General features: G+C 38.4%; 1 protein-coding gene across 17 annotated transcripts in view; it reads right to left on the minus strand.

Annotated features, from left to right (window-relative positions):
* EYA4 (EYA transcriptional coactivator and phosphatase 4) overlaps positions 1-22,098 on the minus strand; it is a 110,499-nt gene that overhangs the window by 46,377 nt on the left and 42,024 nt on the right. For 9 of the 17 annotated variants that reach the window (XM_079970661.1, XM_079970664.1, XM_079970665.1 and 6 more), the window contains 3 exons: positions 13,873-13,922; positions 3,396-3,520; positions 892-960 (listed from right to left, as the gene is read on the minus strand). In XM_079970661.1, coding sequence (XP_079826787.1) covers positions 892-960; positions 3,396-3,520; positions 13,873-13,922 — 244 coding nt within the window. The remainder of the gene's footprint in view (positions 1-891; positions 961-3,395; positions 3,521-13,872; positions 13,923-22,098) is intronic. The other 8 variants (XM_079970657.1, XM_079970656.1, XM_079970668.1 and 5 more) reach the window with 4 other exon arrangements.

The raw sequence follows: 22,098 nt of genomic DNA on the forward strand, positions 1-22,098 counted from the left end.
TCCTGTTTGCTTTTTAAAAAGAAACATGAGATGCTCACTACAAATTTGAAAGCGGGGAGTATATACAACAAAAAATGATTACCCAACTATCCTGCTGAAAGGCAAAATAAGCCAACCCACCAGTCACCAAAGTTCAACCTATCACAGTGCGCCACAAGAGCTTGCAAAACAATGAGGTTCAGAAGACGCAGAAACCGTTCATTGCTACAAGAGAAAGTCAGTGTATGTAGGGATCCCTCGTGGTGGGAAAGGAGAGGTGCAACCAGAAGAGAATAGAAGGGGTAAGCAAGGAATGTTGGGAATGTTATGTGAATTCCGCAGAAAAATATAATTTTCCCTCAACATAGCTGGTCAGAAGATGCTGGGAGATTATAACATGTTGGAACACAGCTCTTTGTATGGCAGTGGAAAATTAGCAATATAACTAGGAACTACAAGCAATCTATTCCCCTTGCTGCCAAGAGAAATATCTGCTGCAGGATTTCTCCCTCTGCTGGAGAAATATCTGAACTTTGCTACAAATATAAACTTGACTAAGCCAGAAAACAGTTTATAGATTCTTTCTAAGAATATATGGCACATTCACAATGATTTAGTAAATATCAATGTTTATAAGAAACCAAGTGATCTGATATTTATATGGGCACACTGACTTGGTTTTTCTATGGGCACATAGATAGACAGACAAATAGATAGACAGATATAGAATACATTATAAATACTTTGTTATTGTAAAACATTACAATCTCTGTGTTTCTCTCAATATTTAAAGGGTTCTGACGAGAAAGCTGTGCAATGTCAAATCAAAAAGTATAAAGCAAAATACCATAGATTCAACACAGCAATCAAGAAGCCAGTCACACACATGCAATACACCAGGATTACTCATACTTGTTGCAGAAGAGGGAGTGCTGCAACTCAGTAACCAGTCTGCAGTGTTTAAAACAGTCATGTTGTCTCCTGAGAATTGGAATGGTATATAGTGGTTCATTTTCTGAATATCTGCTTAACATACAGCAACAATTTTCAAAATAAGAAAAAAATAGGAAAGAAAATTCTCCACACCATTTTTAAGGAGGACTACTGGGGTGAATTATCATATATAGTACTTGTTTGTGTGGTGCTTCTGTCACAAAGACACATAGAATAAATACCCCCGTTTTCAGTAACATGTCTCTGGATACCAAATCAGAAAAAGCCTCACACATACATCAGATTCCATTATAATACTATCAGGACACAGCACCCCAGGTGTAAGTGTATTATCCCATTTGGACACACATTTGTATGATAGGGAGCATTATACATATAAAAATGTACTGATTGAATCCAGATTTTGTCATGCTTGAAGTGGTCTATTCACTAAGTGTCATTTATTTTAGTTGGCCAACTAAGCATGACAAAGTCTGCATCCAAACAAACCCATGTGAATACTCACCCTTAGTCCACTTGATACTGAATCATAGAATCTTCAAAAAATCTGTCTCTATTTCTCTCTCTCTCTCACTCATACACATGCACAAGCAAACCACTAGCTCTTTCAATTTTAGTGCCTCTTGATAATGGCTCATGCCATACACTCACAAATGGTGTTTTTTTTTTCTCCTTAAGCTATACAACCTGACAAAGGCATGAAATTCACTGTTGTATAAGGCAAATATAGTATTACATCATTTACAACTAATTTTGTTTTTAAATTCCAAAACCAAGCAAGTCTGACCAGCTAAAAAAATGTTCTGATAAAGTCCTGTATGCCCTGGTTCTTTTACTCATTGATATACGTCCAACAAGGGAGAGCCCAAATCTCAGTAGTACTTCACATGCTTTGCCTGCAGAAAGTCTGAGAAAGACCTCCACCGTGGAGGAACCTGGAGCGTCATTGTGTTACTCTCGAACACTGGGCTAGAAAAATCTAAAGCATGAGTTAGTAAAAAAGCAACTTGGTTCATTTAAAATGCACCCAGGAGCACTGATACAACAGGTGACTCGCTTTTGTCAAATAGGATGAAGTGAACACTAAGCTCAGTACTTTATATATTTTCTCCTTCGGTTTAATTTTCCTTTTAATAAAGGTAAATGGAAACAAATGCACAAAATGTAAAGGTATCGCTCAGATATCTGGCTGAGCTGTGCTTTGATAATCTGTGAGTTAAAATACTGTAGCAAATATGTGGACTTGCAGGCTAGCACAAATATTTTATGAGCCAACTAAAATTAAACAAATTTAAGAACATTTTTGTTAAGCAAAACACACACACACACACACACACACACACACTGAAAAAAGCCTCTGCCTTACTCTTACCCTTCCTGTAATGTGTGATGCCTTTGCTTATATGAGTCTTCTGCTTGCCATGCAGAATTTATGCCATTGTGAACCACTGCCAAGTTACTGAACAAGCTACAACAGCATAAAAATCCCCATGGCAGTTAGAAGTATCATAAGGAAACTAGCAAGATATGTTACAACTACTAAGTGGATTAGACACCACACTGAGGCTGCTGCAACAAGCAGCAGCAGTATAACATGTGGGTCAGGCTATAGTCTGTCAGTGAGACCACAAAAAGTGCTGTGACACCTTAGAAACTCACTAGTTGACTTTGGCATACAACATAAAATCCTTAAAAGCAAAATAAACTTTGATTAAACATATTGATGTTGGGTTTAATCCAGAATTAGTCATGCTGCTTTTGACCCATCACTGATTTCAATTGGTCTACGCTAAACATGATTAAGTCTGGTTTCAACCTCCTGTACACATCTTTTTTCTGAAAGGTAATTTACTTTTAGAAATATGAAAATGATCCAAAGTCGCTCTTTCCACGCCCTAGAAGTATAATGAACTTTTAAAATTTACTCAAACGCTGCAGAATCTCACTAAAATTATTTTATGAATGTCAGCACCTGATCGAAAGGATCATTCACGTCTTGTTTGGATGAACAGAATAGACTTGGCAATTTTTAAATAAGAAGATTAAAAGCAAACACCAGGCTGGGTGTTTGGATAATGAGATGCAGGACGATGCTGGTACAAATAGCCTCAGCGAGCTTAAAGTGCAGGCCAAATTGCAATGCGAAAAATAGTTGGAAGGTGGAAGGATGACTAACATTAAGAGAGGTAGAGATTAATGGAGATATACTGGAGACAGAAGAGGCATGGCTGGTAGGAAACAACATAAGTATGGGAAAGAATAGGGCATTAATTATAAATTTTTATATTAGAGGATTGTACCTAATACACAACTGATTACCTTATGCTATCATCCATGGTATATATCTATCTTTCTTTCAACTTCTTCATTAATGTGATGTATTGCCACCATAAACCAGTTTGTCTCTAAAGATGTCAGAGCACTTTTTGTTTTTAAACTGAAAGAGGTAGGTGTTCACTCACCGCCTGTTCCATTTGTTGTAACAGATGTGCTGCTAAGATTAGATTTGTCCAGTTTAGAACTACCAGGTGTTTCACTGCTTCCCACAAGATTATGAGGGCTTGCTAGATCCTGCATTTCCATAGATCTATTAGAGAGAGAAAAGTAATACTATTACTATACTATTTACATAATGGAAGTGTGCAGAGAGGCCCTTTTGAGGCCATAGTAACTACATACACACTGAAAATAAACACTTTCCCTGATAATTAAATGCTGGAAAAACAGCAAGCAGTATCTTAAAATCAGCCTCATACCCAACACTGTTTTGGAGAGAAATCAGTGGAGAACTGGCAGGCCAAGGAGCAAGGAGGAGGAAAACAGGAGCACTCAACCCAAATCATGCTCTCCTGTTGGCAATGGCCACTGTGGGCAATTCAAAATATATTACCCAGCATCCCCTGAAACTCCACAAGGCCTGCTGAGTCATACTCTGTAACTAATAACGCATGCAAGCTAAAGATGGAACCCTATGATCCACTGAGGATCTACAAGGAGTGCTGAGGTGCACTTGTTGATACCCTGTTTAAAAAGTACATTCACTGGATATGGATGTGGCTTGGCATAAAGTATCTAAAATTAGTACTAAAGTGTGTAAATTAACAGTAAGGTGCATATTCAGGATTCGTATATATCGTTTTTTAATGGCCCGGCTGCTGGTGTTTTGCACTGAAGCAGACAACTTTTCCTAGCTGCCTCAGTTATCATGGCTGCAACCTTTTCTCTCTGAGATCAATCTCGTCCCTGTCACCCATTCACTAGTACTCCAATGTGCCCTATGTAGATAACCCAAAGACTGCAGCTAGTGCAGTTCTCTACAGCTTAGGAGAGGATATAGAGGTCATATTACATCTATTTTAGGTCAACTGTACTGGCTGCCAATGCATTTCTCAGCCCAAATTAAAGTGTTTAAAGTCCTAAATGTACTGTGTCTGGTGTACTGAAGGAGACCTTCTCTAATATAGAACTCCATCATTTACCTACATGAAAATTGATACAGGTGGACCTTTTCTGCTTTGTCACCCACACTATGGAAATCACCCAAAGGTAACACTTGCTTGGCAACCTTCCTGATCAATTTGCACAGGCAACTAAACTTTTCATAATAAGGCTGGAATGATCCCCCCTGAACTGTTCCTTCATCTGAGAGCAGGGTGTTTTGGGGGGCTCTAAGCAATTTGGATTATTTCTGGAGTGGGGGAAGGAGACACTTAAGATTGCTCTTGTGGCAGTGACAGCAAACAAACATTTGGAAACTTGTTTGCCAAGATAGGTACAATTTGGCTCCAATTCCAAATGCAGGCCTTTTTGGAGCAGAGGAACACTAAATGAAAAAGACTTCTGTTTCCTACCTGCCCAATACTTATGCCAACTCTTCTGTCTATTGATCCAAAGATTCTATAAGTATTGTATTATTTTCTACTTTTTCCGGAGGTATACAATACATTGTTTCACACTCCCCAAATCAGAGAAGCTACTGGAAGTTCTAGGAGTAGCTATCACAGGGTCAGTTTTATTGTGAGGAGATACTACTGCAGATTTTTGTTTTCATAATAGATTATGTTTATAAATTTAGCTGAGTGAAGCAGGCACATTCACAGGAAGTACTAATTCTTAAAACTGCTTCAGTCCCAAAAAGGGTTTTCATTGCCAGCTAGCTCCCAAAAAATCAAACTTACTTTCCTTCCTCTTGTCAAAACCAGAACTGCCTCTTTATTTGCCTGGCTGCCCTCCTCCCCAGCAAGAACTTGTATTTCTACCTGTCTGTCTTTTAAGTGATGATTAATCAGCATTCATGATTAAGTGGGCAAGCCACTAAGTGTATAACTAAGAAGACTAATATAGCTGCTAAATATGTGGAATACATGGTATAAAACTTTGGCAAACGTCAGCTGGGAAGCCAAGTGTCCACTGCCAATCCTCACTGCCAGCTGCTCCTGGATTCGAGAAATAATAAAGCAGCTTACTAAAGAAACAGAGGATAGCAGATAATTGGGGTACAGGTTATACAAATACAAGCACATTACTCAACTTTCCTACAATTAGACATCAAGGTATAAGCACACAAGGCAACAAATTAATGTATGTGTAATTGAGAAACTAAATTTATAAACATGACCATATGCAACAGGAAAGCTCATAGAAGCAACCACTATTTTTGCATTTATAATCAATATTATTTTAGTGAAACACATTCTTCTGAATCCTTCTGAATCAGAGAATCTTTCAATCCCTCATCAGAGAGGATTCTCCATTCTCTGAATCTCTCTCCCCCAAAAGATTTTTTCCTTACACTATTAGCACAAGACCAACTATATCAACAGAACTATATCAACTGTATCTGAAGAAGTGTGCATGAACACGAAAGCTCATACCAATAACAAACTTAGTTGGTCTCTAAGGTGCTACTGGAAGGATTTTTTTTTCTATCAACAGCCTATTTCTAGTCATCCTGAATAATGCAACTAAGGTGTATTATGTGTAGCCCAATGCAGTGTTTTTCTGGCTTTCTACAATATGTGGTAAGAGCATGAATGGAACATACCACACAAAAGCCCACACACAACCACCTCTCAAATTTCTTTTCATTCCGCCCTCCTGCTGCTGCACCCTGTGCCACATCTCATTCCATTGCAGTAGGCAGCTGAGGATGCCCCTTATAGGATGGATCGGACAAAGTGAGTTCCACACTTTTTGGAGCCAAGCCATTTTTGCCCATTACATACATGTACACTCTTATCATTATTTTGTTCACAGTCCATGAAGGCTTTAGTCATACGTCTAAAACTTGCAAAGCCTATTTGACCAGAGATGACAATGGGGCAAAAAACAAAAACAAAAAAGTATAGTGTGTGTACTCTGAATAATGGTGAGTTTATTATACCATCCTTTTAAATTCCTTAAAACTATTATTTGTTGCTAGACTAGCGTGGAAGGTAGCAGATGTTCAAATGAGTCCCTTTTAACTACTATGCAGGTGCTTTTCAGCTCTGTATTCTTGTTTTCTACCTATCATCTGTGTGTTTCATCTAAGGAGTGAGAAAGAATTGAGCTGTGTTCCCAGAGATGGGGACTCTGCGTTATGCATTTCTCCTTCCCTGTGAGAGCAGCTGGTGAGAGGTGATGTCACACACATGGCCTCCCAGCAGTGAAGTTGTTTTCACTTACCAAGAGAAGGGGCAAGGGGCAAGGCAGTGGGGAGGTCAGTGCTGTATGGGCACATCAACAGAGCTAGTCTGGTGCTTCTGCCAACTAGTCCACACAGCACCTCTCTGCTCCTGCCCAGCTTGGCAAGTGGCAGCAGGCCAGGTGCACAAAGCTCCCCTCCTTATTAACCACTCCTACTTCCCAGGATGCCAAAGTGCCAATGGTCAGACAGAATGGGAATTGTAGTCCAACAACACCTGGTGGCCCAGAGGTTCCCTAAAGGTAAAAGTAAAGGACCCCTGACAGTTAAGTCCAGTCGCAGACGACTCTGGGGTTGCAGCACTCATCTCGCTTTACAGGCTGAGGGAGCTGGCATTTGTCTGCAGACAGTTTTTCCGGGTCATGTAGCCAGCATGACTAAGCCGCTTCTGGCGCAACGGAACACCGAAACCACAGCAGCGCACGGAAACACCGTTTACCTTCCTGCCGGAGCGGTACCTATTTATCTACTTGCTTTTTTGGCGTGCTTTCGAACTGCTAGGTTGGCAGGAGCTGGGACCGAGCAACGGGAGCTCCCCCTGTTGCGGGGATTTGAACCACCGACTTTCTGATTGGCAAGCCCAAGAGGCTCAGTGGTTTAGACCACAGTGTCACCCACATCCCTAGAGGTTCCCTACCCTTATTTAAAAGAATTTTAGGCAGGCCTTCACTAAAACTATCAGGATAATGCAGTAGAAGATAGTAGCACAATATAAAATAAAATTAATATTGCTGTTTATTCAATGTTATGTTTCAAAAAAGTGCAATATACCTTTTAGGAAAAGAAAGATTTTTCAAGTACTTAATCATCTTAAAGAATTTAATATGTATATTCAGAACTTAAAATATTATTCACAATCTGCTTCAAATAATTAATAAAGGGACAAAAAGGGCTAGATTTGAAATCCCAGAAATGTGTTAAACATGATAATTTGTTTTTCTTATCAACTTGTCTTAAGAGTTAAATCTACAACTGTATGGCAAACAAACCCAACAATGAACTGTAAAGCATACAGGCAAAAGAATAAGTGGCTCCAACATTTAATTGTCAGTAAAAATAAAACTCAGAATTCATACTTTTGGCTCACTGCCTTTTTCAGTGTTCTGAACGTGAAAGCATTCAGCTGAAAAACATGTCTACAGAGATTCCTAAACTGCTGTGCACACTTTTCTAACATAACTCTACAATATACCTTAAATCATGACCTGCAACAACCTTGCAATTCCAGTTCTGGGCCTCTTCTGAACAGCAGACAAGAAACCCCTAAGGACTAGGCTGAGACCACCATACTCATTTTCACTTATAACCAAATCCAGATTTGAACTTTGAAAGCCTAAGGTGGAGAACTGATTGCGGAAAGGCAAATCCATTTTACGCTTAAAAGAGTAGGTAAACTTACCCTACTTTGGGAATTAACCTTATATTTGGTCACTTTCAAAGAAACAATACAGACACAAACACATTGAAAATCAACAGTTAGATTGTTAAATGTAATTCACAACAGCAATACGAATTCCGGGTGCACGAGTGGATATATGGGAGCCTTCTGGATAGCTTATATGTAGTATCATAATACAGAGAACTTATGAGACTCATAAACAATCTTATCTTTTGGAGAAAGAATGTGTGAGTCAAAGAATCAGTGAAGATTTTCTTTCCCAGTGAAGGCTTTTTTATTGGGGGGTGGGGAGGAGAGAAAGGGAAACTTGCATGATAACCAGGTTGTATAAACAGCCCATCTGCGATGCAACCACATAAAAGGCCCATGGGCAAATCCAAACGCATTAGGAGAAGTGCTTGAGGAATCTGCCAAGCAACCAGATGCTCATGATTGCAGAATTACTTCTATAGCTGTCATCTGTATCCTCCAACTGCTGTTCAAAATGTGGACAATGAAAACGGTGACCTAATAATATGCTGAGTACTACTTATACTGTAATCTGAATTATCTGTATATGTTAAATTATATGAAGATTTAATAAATTGGTAAAGTAAAAAACAGTAAAATCTGTTCTAGTTAGTATTATCTTAAATCACTTTCTTTAGATTGAAATGACTATAATTAAAGGGTTCCCCCCCTCCTGTTACATGTTCTATTTACATGTGTAAGCCTCTATTACTTTCTTGCCTCCTTTCTTTGGCTTTCAGCTCCAGCAACTGCCTTCCCTTGTTCTGTATCACAGATCCCTATTTCCATCCTTCCTTCAGTCCTACTCATATCTTTTTATTTCACATTACAAATATAAGCAGATTCTACTGGTTCCTTGCCACCTTTCTGTGATTCCCCAAATGTAATCCATTTCAACCACAGCTACTTGTTGTTATCTTATACGGATACAGTGGTACCTCGGGTTAAGAACTTAATTCATTCTGGAGGTCCGTTCTTAACCTGAAACTGTTCTTAACCTGAAGCACCACTTTAGCTAATGGGGCCTCCTGCTGCTGCTGCGCCACAGAGCCCAATTTCTGTTCTCATCCTGAAGCAAAGTTCTTAACCTGAGGTACTATTTCTGGGTTAGTGGAGTCTGTAACCTGAAGAGTATGTGACCTGAAGTGTATGTAACCTGAGGTACCACTGTACAGTGTTTGGGGTGAACTGGCATTTTCATGTGAAAAACCAAGTAATTTTAGCCTGAAATGCAAAAACCAGAATTTCTGTGGAGTGCAACTTGGTCAGAAATCCACTGGCAGCCATGCATACCTGTGACGTGCTTGCATGGGGTCACTGACAAGTGCAAACCAACCCTGGCTAATTTGTACCTTTAAAGCAATGAAATACACAACAAAGCAACCTCTCCAACTGCATGGAGCCCGCACAGCCCCATGGTTTTCTATGGATCCGAGGACAATGAAACAATCGCTGAGACTGCTAGAGCGCCAGTGGCGGAGAACTCATTCTGAATCTGACTGGACACAGGTTAGAGCTCAATGTTGAGCCCACCAAGTTGTGACAGTGACAGCGAAGATTGCATCTGCAGAAAACAGCAGTAGGAGACTCTTTCAGGTGGTGCGCAATTTAGTAAGTCCAATGCAGCAAAGCTAAGTAGAACCTTCTTTCTTTTGGCTTCTATGTACAAATGGTTCCTGTTGCAGCTGGTGTATTACAGATGATTTGTCTTTTCTTTAGCTACTAATTTTCTCCCAATTGGTAATATCCAACTAAGTCATACTGACAGCAGACCCACAGAATTCCATGGGCTTATGTTACTTCATGTCCATTGATTTTAATGTGTTTACGCCAAGTAAATCATTCTTTATTTTTTTGCTTTTTTAAATGGCAAAGCAGCACTGTTTTTCAATTTTTTTAAAAAAATAAAAATTAATTAGATGACCCTCAGGGTCCCTTTCAACTCTACAATTCTATTCTATGAATTCTACACTAACAGGCTGATTCTCTAACAAGCTAGTCTATCTTAATGTGCATTTCCTACCTATAACTTCCCAAAGGGCATACATTGATTTTACAGAATGACAACCTTGTGCTCAAATTATCAAACTTTTGTTTAAAATTATTACTTCTGTGGTAAATTTCCACCTTGAAGTTAAAGTGCTATAGAAACAAAATAAAATGCATAACGGTTTTACAGTAAGAGCCTAACACCAGAAATTATTATTGCATGTTCTTTCTTTACTTCTCTTCCCTTCATTCCTTTTTCATTCTAGGTACACCTAGAATCATTCTTTTCGCCAATATATTTTCCTGCATTAGTGAATTCTCTTTACATAACTGAGACACAAATATAACTTGAAAGTTTCTTTCTAGAAAAGAAAAGCCAAGTAAGACAAAGAATTTGCTGATACACACATGCCACTCCAAGAATTCTCCTGACGAAGTTCCCACACCCAACTTAATTACTTCCCTACTATAAAAACATATTCCATCTGCATTTATTCTAATACTTCCAAGTCCAAAACCAACACACAATAAAGCTAGCTAAATAAATGAAAGACTCTAGCCCCAAGTAACAGGCCAGGAGCTATTCTGCAAGTGAAAGCACCTCCAGCATCCATTTTTTGCTGACATTTCACTTTACACACAATGTTTTCACAAGACTTGTTTTAAGAAGAATGTTCATCATGCCCAATGCCTGTATGCTATGCTATAACCGTGCTCTCTAGTGCCACTAAGGCTAAAAGTTCACTGATTATTCTAAATAGTGTACACTGCATTTCTAACTTTTCTGTTTGGTCAACGATTTTGTTAAGTTCAATCTTATGCATACAAATACTAATGAAAAATTAAAAAAAATCAAGCAATCTCTAATTTTTTAAAAAATATATACACTGAAAAACCATTTCCCAAATGGCCTAAATATTCAGTATTGCAAGGTCACTGTTTATTCTATGAGGAAATGTTCATTATGATGGAAAGGCTCCAGGTAACTTGTGTACTTGTTCTGGTCAACCCATAGACTTATAAGTATACATAACTGCGGCAAATGAAAATTTGGCCCCTGTGTGGATATAATGCTTTGGTTAGCCTCAGATTCATATGCTCCTTTGTCCCTTCTCTTCTTCCTCCATTCAGTATGAATAAACAGCTGCTTCCTGCACACAGAGCTGTAGCTCATGATAAACTGTGGCTAGAATAATAGCGAGGAGACCATTAATTGTAATGTAATTGTACCAATTAATGTAAAATGTAAAAATGTGAACATTCATTCATTATTCATTCAGTAACACCAGTCAGAGAGCTAGGATCTGCTATAGTACCCTGTTGCTTTTGTCATTACAGTGGTACCTCAGGTTAAGTACTTAATTCATTCCGGAGGTCCGTTCTTAACCTGAAACTGTTCTTAACCTGAAGCACCACTTTAGCTAATGGGGCCTCCTCCTGCTGCTGCTGCTGCTGCTGCGCTGCCGCTGCACAATTTCTGTTCTCATCCTGAAGCAAAGTTCTTAACCCGAGGTACTATTTCTGGGTTAGTGGAGTCTGTAACCTGAAGTGTATGTAACCTGAAGCGTATGTAACCCGAGGTACCACTGTATTATATTGAAGCTTTTCAAACTAGAAGTCCCCCCAAACAGATTCAGAAAACAGGCAAAGAAAACACCTAATTGACAGTATAAAAATTCTATACTAAAGTCACATATAAATTAGAGATTTTAAAAATCTAAAAACAACAGAGTAACATTAAAATTAGAGCAGCATTTAAAACAAACATAAAAAACTTTAATAGCCTGCCTAACATCATAAATTTCCAAGAGTTTGCCCATTTCCCACTGCCTCCCAGTTGCATATACATATGGTGGCTAACTTGGATTTGCCTCTATGTCGGGGTGGAGAATCAAGGGTTCACAGGCACTGTTTATCAATTTGGCCTATGAGGCCATTTTAGCCATTCCACATATGCCTACTTGCTCAAGTGTGGAGTAAGTAAAGATGTGGCTGAGCCAAAGGTGGGTTTGCAGCTGACTGCTGTGGACTGCAAATTGCCATTTGTGGAGCTATGCAAACCCCAATGATCAGTTGATCGTTAGGGCTTGCCTAGCTCTATGTACGTCACCTTGCAACCCTCAACAATCAGTTGATTATCCATGAGGGAAAAATAGATAACCTGATGTCACTGTGAAATCAGGTGATCTACAAGTGGCTTTCTCCATGTACCTGTCCATCTTGTCTTGTGGGGTGGGGCAAGATAAGGATTTGACCCACCAGATGGGATATAATTCCCCATCCCTGATACATACTATAAGTGAAACGGCCTTAAGATTGGTTGAAGTTATATAGTATAATCCTATATACTTCTTCTCAAAGTACATTCTATTGAGATCAATGGGCCTAACTCCCAGGACTGCAGCCTTAGAATGCTTTCAACACTCTGGTGTAAGAGGATAGATCTGAGCTAGGGAGAGACCCTTATTCAAACCACCACTCGGTCATGAAGTTCTCAAACCAATCACTATAATTTAGGCTAACATACCAAACAGGATTGTTGTGAGGGGTTGCAGCAATCGTATATCCTTACCTTGAGTGCTTCAGATGAAAAGCTACATAAAAATCTAACCAACAGTAATACCCAAAATGATAAAAAAGTACTGTACAGATTTTATATTTTGCTTAAACTAGACTTTACCTCAGATAGTAATAAACATAGCTGGCACTACAATGCCTTAAGACTAGCCCCTTCCCTTGAAAAGCAATTGAACTCATATTTTAGAATGGCTAAAAACTATACACTCACTTAACTGGGTTTCTTAATTCAATTGAAAATATCTATATGCAGCAGTTACAGATATTTAAAAACTCTAGCATTTAATAAGAACAGGAAGGAAAGATGGAATCTCATAAAACAGCATGGAAAAGGAACATTGTTACCATTGATCTTAATAGCAAAATTCTCATTGATCTTGGTAGGAGAAGGACCACACTTCAAACTACACTCAGTTACATTTGGACAATATTCATCCTAGAAAATGTATTATCCACTGCAATAAAGAAACAGAATGAAAAATTCTAAGGATTTTTCAGTTCTCCAGTAGATCTCTTAGGAAGCTTTTAAGAGGTGTTTGGTTCTCAATTTAAAAGACACAACATGGTGACTTAAAAGGTTATTTTCAGGATGGGTCCTGAAACTCATTCTTAATAGAAGATGTTTTGTGTTTCTGTTAGCTGCTAGTGATAGTCAATTTTTATCAAGATAATGTGATTGTTTAAAAACTTGTAATATTTAGACCTATTTGAAAACAGAAGCAATGGATGAAACAACTCAGAAAAGGCCTAAATTGCTTCATATTACAAATTTCACACAAAACAGATGTAACAGAACATAAATACTGGGTGGCATGTTTACAGTCATTCTTTCTTACTTTATTGTCCAAAATAGAGACAAAAGTGTCATAAAAGTAATATATGTGAAACAAATAGTAAAACATGTCAAACAGTGTACTGTTTTCCAAACAGTAGCATTTTTACTCTACATAAAAAACTAGAAACATTAAAGCTGAAAATAAGTAACAGTACATAGACAACAATAAAACAGAGAAACCAGACTTTTTTATACAGTAATGTCAAAATTACTTCGTCATACATATGATTCTGCATGCCAGCATTTAGCTCTTAATCCAGCCAAAATATAACCTCTAAAGTGAAATATATTCAGAAGAATACAAAAGGAGCTATTTTCAGTCTATGAAAGCAAATGATCTCCCATGATATTTACATTTATCTTTACCTTTCATAATTATTCTTATAAATAGCATCACTGCTTCAAAGCACTTGAATTTATCAAAGCATTGTTTAGTTGCTTTACCTGGAATTCTGAGGTTCTGAAACATCTGAATCTGTGCACGCTTTCTTCACCTGCAACAGAGTATGATTGCCAGTTACTTTCCCATGAAAAAATGAAACAGAAAAGTTTCCTCACCTACAGTTCATGCACTTACATCACACAAAATGGACAGAGCCCTGCTCACCATGGTCTCTATAAAATACTTCTCACATTTTACAGTGCGGATATGCAATACTAAACAGTGTGCTTCATTATTATCCCACGAACAGCTGCCAACTTAACTTCCCCTGACTCCGCTAGTATGTAAAACGTTCAGCTAAAATAGTTTGGGAGTAGTCTGACTTGGAACAAAGAAACCAAAGAACCAGGTTCCCTGCTTAGAAACGAGAAAGCCAAACTGTTCTCAATTTTGTAAAGAAATGTTTTCCCAACTGATACGGCTTCTGTTTCCTGCTAAAGCTCACAATAATAAACACCAGATTCTGTGGCAAAAGTGCAGTGTTAGCTAAATAATTCATACATTAATTTTCATCTTCTAAATCCGGTATACTTAATGTGTGTTGCTCCAGTTCAAATATTTTGCAAGTATTATCCATATGTATCTATAATCTAGTATGTATTTTGTCTTTTGAATCTGCGCAATAACTCAATGTTTATCATGGAATGAGCAAACATAAAATATTTATTAAATTTGATTTTCCACATTTTGCATAGCGTTTGTGTCTTCTGAATCTCATATGCAGTAAGACCTCCTATTAGATGCTTACAGCGTTTTAATTGAAACTGGATCAATTGTTACCAGTATGTCCTTTAAACTCCTAAATAAATTATAGCTGTGTTTTATACAGAACATTTGTATAAAATACTTTATAATCTTAATTACTTAAAATTTAAAAAACCCAACATAATTCCTTCATTTTTGCAATATGTGGCAATGTTACAGGAGGGATAACAGAGGATGAGGCATAGTGATCTGCCAAGAGTGGTCCAGTACAAAAAAACGGGAACTTCACCTAGTTCCAGGCTCATATCCAATATCTATTGGCTGGGTTCCACTTAACAAGAAACCACAGGTTCCTACAATTAGAATGTGTGGTAAACCTTGGGCTTCAATGCTCCCTGTTCCGTCTTCTCCTCTTTCACATCCACATGGAGGAGACTGAATGTTCAAGTTTTTAAACATGCTACCATCTATTATGACCAAATAAGAATAAGAATCTTAGCAATTCCTGGCTGGAAAGGTCCAAGGAGTTCATAAGTAGATCACTTGATCAAGGACTGGAAGGGTGAGAGACAAGGGAAGCCAATTCCATATGTCTGTGTATGAGATGTAGTGAGTGTATGCCTGCCCCTTCTGCAGCATCTTTCTTTTCTACTGCTCAGCTGTTTCTAAGTCATCTGAGCAACAGCAGAGGGAGGCTGTATAAGTGCCTGTGTGTGAATCTGTTACAAGGAGTGGGAGGCTGTATAAGTGCCTGTGTGTGAATCTGTTACAAGGAGTGGGAGAGCAAGAGCACTTTGTCAGCTCAGGCCATCCACTTTGGTTTGGGGCTCACCTACTGCTGGCATGTGGCTCCCAGAAAGTTAGCACAGGGGAATGTAGCCCTCCTCTGTGACCCCATCACATGGGAAGTATCTTCCATTTCTTCCTCTACAGATCAATCTGACTTGCAGAGCTTCAATTCAAAGGTGATTTTTATAAAAGCACATTTAACCCTTCATAAGCCGGAGTAGCACAGGCTCTGGTCCCTTTAGCAGAGGCTTTCTCCTCTTGCATGTCTTGGCAACAGTGTATAGTGAGTATTTGCATCAGACAATTTTACTCTCCTTTACTATGACAAACTGCAGCCTCTGTAAAACATGGCTCCCCTTTAATATCCCCTAAATCTTTCTACTTACATCAGTATAAGTGGACATCAAGATGTATGTTTAGAAAGTGGAGAATGTCTAGCCCACTGCCCCACTTTGACCCACCAGGCCATTCCTGGAAAACCACACCCACCTGCCCCATACCTAATGTCATATGTGACGTTGGGGTAGAGCAAATACCATTGTGGCCTTAAAGGAACAATTAGGAGCTTAAAATAAGCTCCAAATTATTGCTGAATAAAGGTACACTCCCCACTCCAATAGTTGATAGGTGGCTGGAACATACCTTGCTCCAAAATCATGGTTTGCATTGAAATGACTGCTAAAATGGAGCAAAAATCCTGTTTTAACAGGGATTTTAATGCAAACCCCTTTGTGAATGTGGAGCAAGCTTTTTTTGAAGGGACACTAGGAGTGACCCCTCAAAGAGCCTTGTCACTTGATACCATTGTGATGTCAGGTGATTGACAAGTGAGTGCCCTCACTCACCTGTCAAATTTAGCTTGTAAAGGATAGGGCAGATATAGATCTGGCATGCTGGGAGAAAGGTCCTCTACAACTGTTTTAAACAAACCACAGTTCCCTATATCTGAACTGAAGGATTTGAGGCTTGTTTAAACTATGGCTTAAGAATCACTGTTTGATTCTGCATTTTAAAAAACACTGTTTGATTCTGCATTTTTCTCATTCATCATAGTTTGAACAAATGACAGTTAAACTGGCTTTCGTGATTACCAGGAACTGTGGTGTATTTAAAAGGAGATCTGCTAGTAGACATGGAACAGGTAACAATTGTTATGTCTGAACTGGGCCTAAATCTTAAATCTATGGGCAGACACTGAACTAAAGGAGCTAGGAAGATAAAGGATACGTTATCTGAACTTCTTATTACCAGATCTGCATATTTACTGAAAGCGCCAATTTGGGGAATTGATAATACTACTTGGGAGTTGCAATGGTCATATGCACCTTGCCAAACAGAGCAATTTAGCAGTGATCAATGAAAACCATTATTACTTGGTCCTATGAACTAGCAATAACTGCATCAGGGTGGCCATTCTACTATTTATTTGTAAAACAATAAAATAATCATATCAACTAAATATCATGCCAAAGAGCAAAATCTTATTTTATTAAGAATGACCTTGCCATTCTTGAAAATGGGCAAGCTTGGCTTTCTTCAGGAAATGCAAAAAGAGCACTTGATTTAATAAGGGTATAGGATGTGTTTGCCAGCGGGCATTCATAGGATCAGGGCTAGCATGAACCTTAGGGGCTTTCCCTATCTAGCACAATGACAACACACATTGCTCAGAATAAAGCCAATTCATACACATAGTTCTGAGACACATATGAGGTTTCAGCTGAACTGAGCTGCTCAATAACAATATTTTACTCGGCTCACAAGTCAGACACCTTTCGAATAGTATTGGTAAACTACACTGATTCTCAGAATTGTGTTCAAGGTCCAATGGTGAGAAAAGATGGCAACATGCAGAAGTTTGTGTGCATTCTCAGGTGCATTATGTGCACTTGGCACAAGATGCAATGATGGAATAGCTGGCAACATGCATTATGACAGGTGTACAGACAGCCTGAGAGGATGCCACATAATGCCACCTTCCTGTCATAAGATCAGGTAAACACTGGCTCAGGGAAGTAGAGGGATTGTCTTACCAAACACACCTAAGGTGATCCATACAAATCTTTCAGCCTGTTTCCTATTGCAGGATTACGGCTAGAACACTAGACCAAGAGGTTAAGAGAAACAGCCTGCCACCACTTTCTGCTGCAGCAACAGAGGCTGCAAGAGAAGGGGTGGTCTAGAATCTCAAATCATGCTTTATTTGACAGTCTGCTTCCAGTAGCATTTTGTGGGCTCAGACAATCTGGATAAATGCAGCCTGCAACATAAATGTTTTTTAGCAATTGGAAGTGGCTCAGTAAGAAGCACAATGAGTTTATAAACTAATCTGTAACTCATATTCCTTTTTCAATTCATAGTAATGGAAACTGATGTGAACATTCAGAAGATGGCCTACTGATCAAATACTCCAACTAGAATCCCACATTTGGCAGAGGAGGAGAATAGGAATGATGCAACACGTAACAGAAAGGACAAAATATAATAACAAAAGTTTATCCCCCCCCCACTCTTTCAAGCTCAACATAGCTTATATAAATTCTCTACTGACCACCACCACCTATATCCCACTTTATTCTCATAACACTTATGAGACACGTTAGGCTGACAGATAGTTCATTCACAGTTTTCCTTTCCCCTGCGCCAATTCAGAGGTAAACAGTGGGTTTCCCTGGAAGAAAGCAGTGGGAAAAGTGGAAGTGTACTTGAACCCAGAGGGTGACCTCTCTACTCCTTCATTGCCTCATCTGGTCCTCCATTTCCACCCAGCATTCTGGTACCAAACTCATTTACATATCTTGTAACTCTGATCATATGAAACCCTTTCTTAAATCCCTTCACCGGCTTTCTACCTACTTCCACATTCAGCATAAGATCCTTGTTCTTACCTTTACAGGCTTCTATGGTCATACCCTGCTCGAACATCTCTCTAGGTCAGTGGTTCCCAGTTAGGGGTCCACGGCCCCATCCTCTGTCTTCCCTCTCCAACTATTTTTTTTTGGTCATTTTTGCATGGTAATGTATCAAATTTTATGGTCTATTTTAGCGCTGTGTGGTTTTTCTATATACAGTGGTACCTTGGGTTAAGTACTTAATTTGTTCTGGAGGTCCATTCTTAACCTGAAACTGTTCTTAACCTGAGGTACCACTTTAGCTAGTGGGGCCTCCCACTGCTGCACCACTGCAGCGTGATTTCTGTTTTCATCCTGAAGCAAAGTTCTTAACGTGAGGTACTATTTCTGGGTTAGCGGAGTCTGTAACCTGAAGCGTCTGTAACCTAAAGTGTCTATAACCAGAGGTACCACTGTATTAGCCAAAACTGGTTTTGAAATCACACCGCGATAACAATTTTGACCCGGTAATACACAGTAATATAACACTCCACACACGAGGGAGAACAGGGTAGCCGACATCAAGGCACCGCCAATATCGCATGATCTCAGCTGATCACACTGCTGAAGTGAGTTGCCTGCCCCTCACGCTGGTAGAGAACAGGGTAGCTGATCACTTTCAGTTTAAGGCACTATGGTACTACCTTCCCCTGGCACTGAGAAAGAGCAGCTTTTCTTGGTCAGCAGGAAAGCAGCAGCAGCCACAGCAGATGTGTATCTTCTCTGGCTGCCACCACTGGCTGTGGCTTGATGCACCCCCCCCCATCTTCATCCCCTCTACCATGCAGCAGAGGGGTCTCTGCTTCCTCTCCTCTCCCCCATTCAATCTCTGCAGCTGCTCCTTCCCTCATCCCACCTGATCTGCACACAACCTACCCACCTGACCTCCATGACTACAACTCCTTCAATCCCTACATCTGATCTGTATGCATCCCACCCACCCATATCTCTGTGACTGCTCCTTTCCTCATCCCCACGCTTGATGTCCAGTTTCAAACACTGTGATATATCAGAATATCCTGATGTTTAGCTGCTGATATATCACGATGAGCCAGGTATCACTCAACCCTAGTCTGTTTTTTTTGGAAGCCTAAAATAATTTGCTTATTTGGGGCTACCCAAATTTTGTTCAAAAAATTGCTTTGTAGAGGTAATTAGAGTTATCAAAAATTTTCAAAAGTAGGGGGGGTGTGGCTTGGCTTTTGAAAAATAGGGGATCCTCAGTAATGACCTAATAATGAACCACTGTTCTAGGTAGTTGTGCCAAAATTTCATAGAAAATGTGGGTTTTGTTTAGGTATTTGAATGAAGTAAGAGATGTCATCACACTGATGATGCTCTGGAAGGTAGCTCTGGAAGAAGGGGGAGACCTTCAGACAGTGGATGAACTGAAATGTCACCGATTATAAATGTGTATATAACAACCCCTTTTTAATTATATTTTAGTTTTTTATTTCTATTGTTGCTTATCTGAAAAGGGTACTCAACTAATAGCACAATCCTAGCCATGTTTCTAAAGTAAGTCCAGTTGAGTTCAATTAAACTTACTTTCAGTAGTTATGTATAGGACTATAGCTATAGGCTGCAATCTTATACACCTATACCTTGAAGTAAGTTCCACTTTACTCAGTGGGACTTACATCTGAGTAGGCATTCCTAGAATTTCACTGTTAATGTATAACTGTCTGGAGCATACAAAATGCTCCATACACTTCTGCACAAGTTGTTGTTGTTGTTTAAGGCTTCTTTATTTGTTACAATTAATGTTTCCTGCTTCTCTTTGTATTAGTTGTCTGTGCAAAAATCCACACATATTGTCTTTTTTCCTCCTTTAATATTTACTGCCAGGCATATTTGGGGGGGGGGGAATCCCTAGCCACACCTATCTTCAATAGTTAGGGGCTCTCTTAATAGATAGCTATTTCTAAAATTACAATTTTGATCAGTTATAAATAGGTTTACAAGATTTGCATCTGCGTATTTATTAAACTAATAACTATGTTCTAACCCATCCAAGCCCATCCAAGCAATGATGTCAATTTCACTGCTGTGTTCTATTAGTGCCTTACAACTAATATTAATGTAGTCCCTTTTTGTTTAACAAGTATCTTTTCACTACTGAGTACTTTTAGAAATAAGCATATAGGATCTATTTTTCTTTTGTTTTAAATCATATCATTGCTGGCCCAGAGTTATAAGATAAAATGTAAATATGTCTACATTTACATAAATAAATTTATTTATATCTTCATATTAATGAAATACCAGGATTTATTTTTAAAAAAACCTGACAGTATTGCTTTGCTAAAAATTATATGCATGTCTACTCAGAAGTAAATCCCACTTAGTTCAACTATATTGTACTTTAAGACTGAAATCCTATACACACATGTACTTGACAGTTACTCCCATTGATATCAGTGGCACTTCTGAGTGTGTAGCCTCTCCTTCAGGTGGACATACATAGGATTTTCTTGTGAATCTTTAAAAGTCAATTAGCTAGAGAAAAACTTATAACCTTTCTACAGTATATGCAGTTTGTTCTGATTTTTCCCCCTATTTGCTTATAATCAATGTTTCTATTTACTTCATTGGACTTATATACAGGGCAAATTTCTTCTTGGTTTCCCATAACCAAGCATTTCACAAATAGAAGTACTGGTGCACATTTAAATCACAAGAAAATATTTTTAGACATCTCTGTCAGACTGCTCCAAATGTTAAAAATAGGTTTTTAACCAATGTTATTTAATTCTAACCTAGATATAACACACATTATATTTGTTCATCATCTCACATTACACACTGGTAAGCAAATAATACCCGTTATCATTCAACATACATTTAATAAGTTGTTTGACATTTGTCTTTCTTAAACAGCTGTCTTGCGTTTTCTAAACATACACTCATCATTTTTACAACATTAAATTTGAGAGGACTTTCCGGATGCTCTTTTATGTTCCAATTTATGGAATTCATTAAACTATTTTATAAAACCACAGTGTAATTATAAATAAAGCCTAACAAAAATATTTTCGAAAAGGGGGTTGTTTAATCTAAACATTTTAAAATGTACTAGTAGGAGTTGTTCATATGTAAAATTTTAGTGTTCTAAAAGCTGTTAGTTTAGAAGCCAAACCCTGTCTGATTAAAAAAAAATGGTTCAGCTGAACTGAAATATGAAAATACTAAGCAATCTAAGAAAAGAAACATGTAATTGGATACTGCTGCTTGCTGTTCACTAGACCTTACGAACCAAGTTGAGGAGCATATTGGCTGTAATAATTTATCATACTTTTCTGCAAAACAGTGTCCCTTAACAATACAACTCCCTGCAGCTCTAAATCTATTTTCACAAGTGGACAGTTCAAGCATTTTATTTTTTTCTCCAAAACTTTACTTCCTTTTCTAAGGTAATAAAATACTCCTGAAGCAAAAGACTCTCCCAAGTTCTCTTGAATGAAAGAGACATTTAAGAAGCAGTAGTTGTTAACACCAATTCACATTACGAATCCTGAAGTGCAATATAGCACTTAACTCTATGGTCTGTTGTTCTCCTTACAAGGTAGAAAAAACATTTATGTATACATAGCTATAGCATTGCTTAACTACTATTGTTTTACAGCCAAATACATTACTTGCATCACTATAAACTATATCAAAATTTTATGAATTCTTTTTAAACCCAGATAAACTGCTACAAAAAGCAAGCTCAACATTTTAGCTCTGGAATGTCAGATTAAAACATCTAACAACGAAAGAAATACTATAAATGATGTGTTGTTTTCTATTCCAAACAGCCATTAGTCTATGAAACATTGCAAAAAAAGTATTTAAAAGGTA

Source organism: Podarcis cretensis, assembly GCF_951804945.1.
Source record: "Podarcis cretensis genome assembly, chromosome: 3".
NCBI lineage: Eukaryota > Metazoa > Chordata > Lepidosauria > Squamata > Lacertidae > Podarcis > Podarcis cretensis.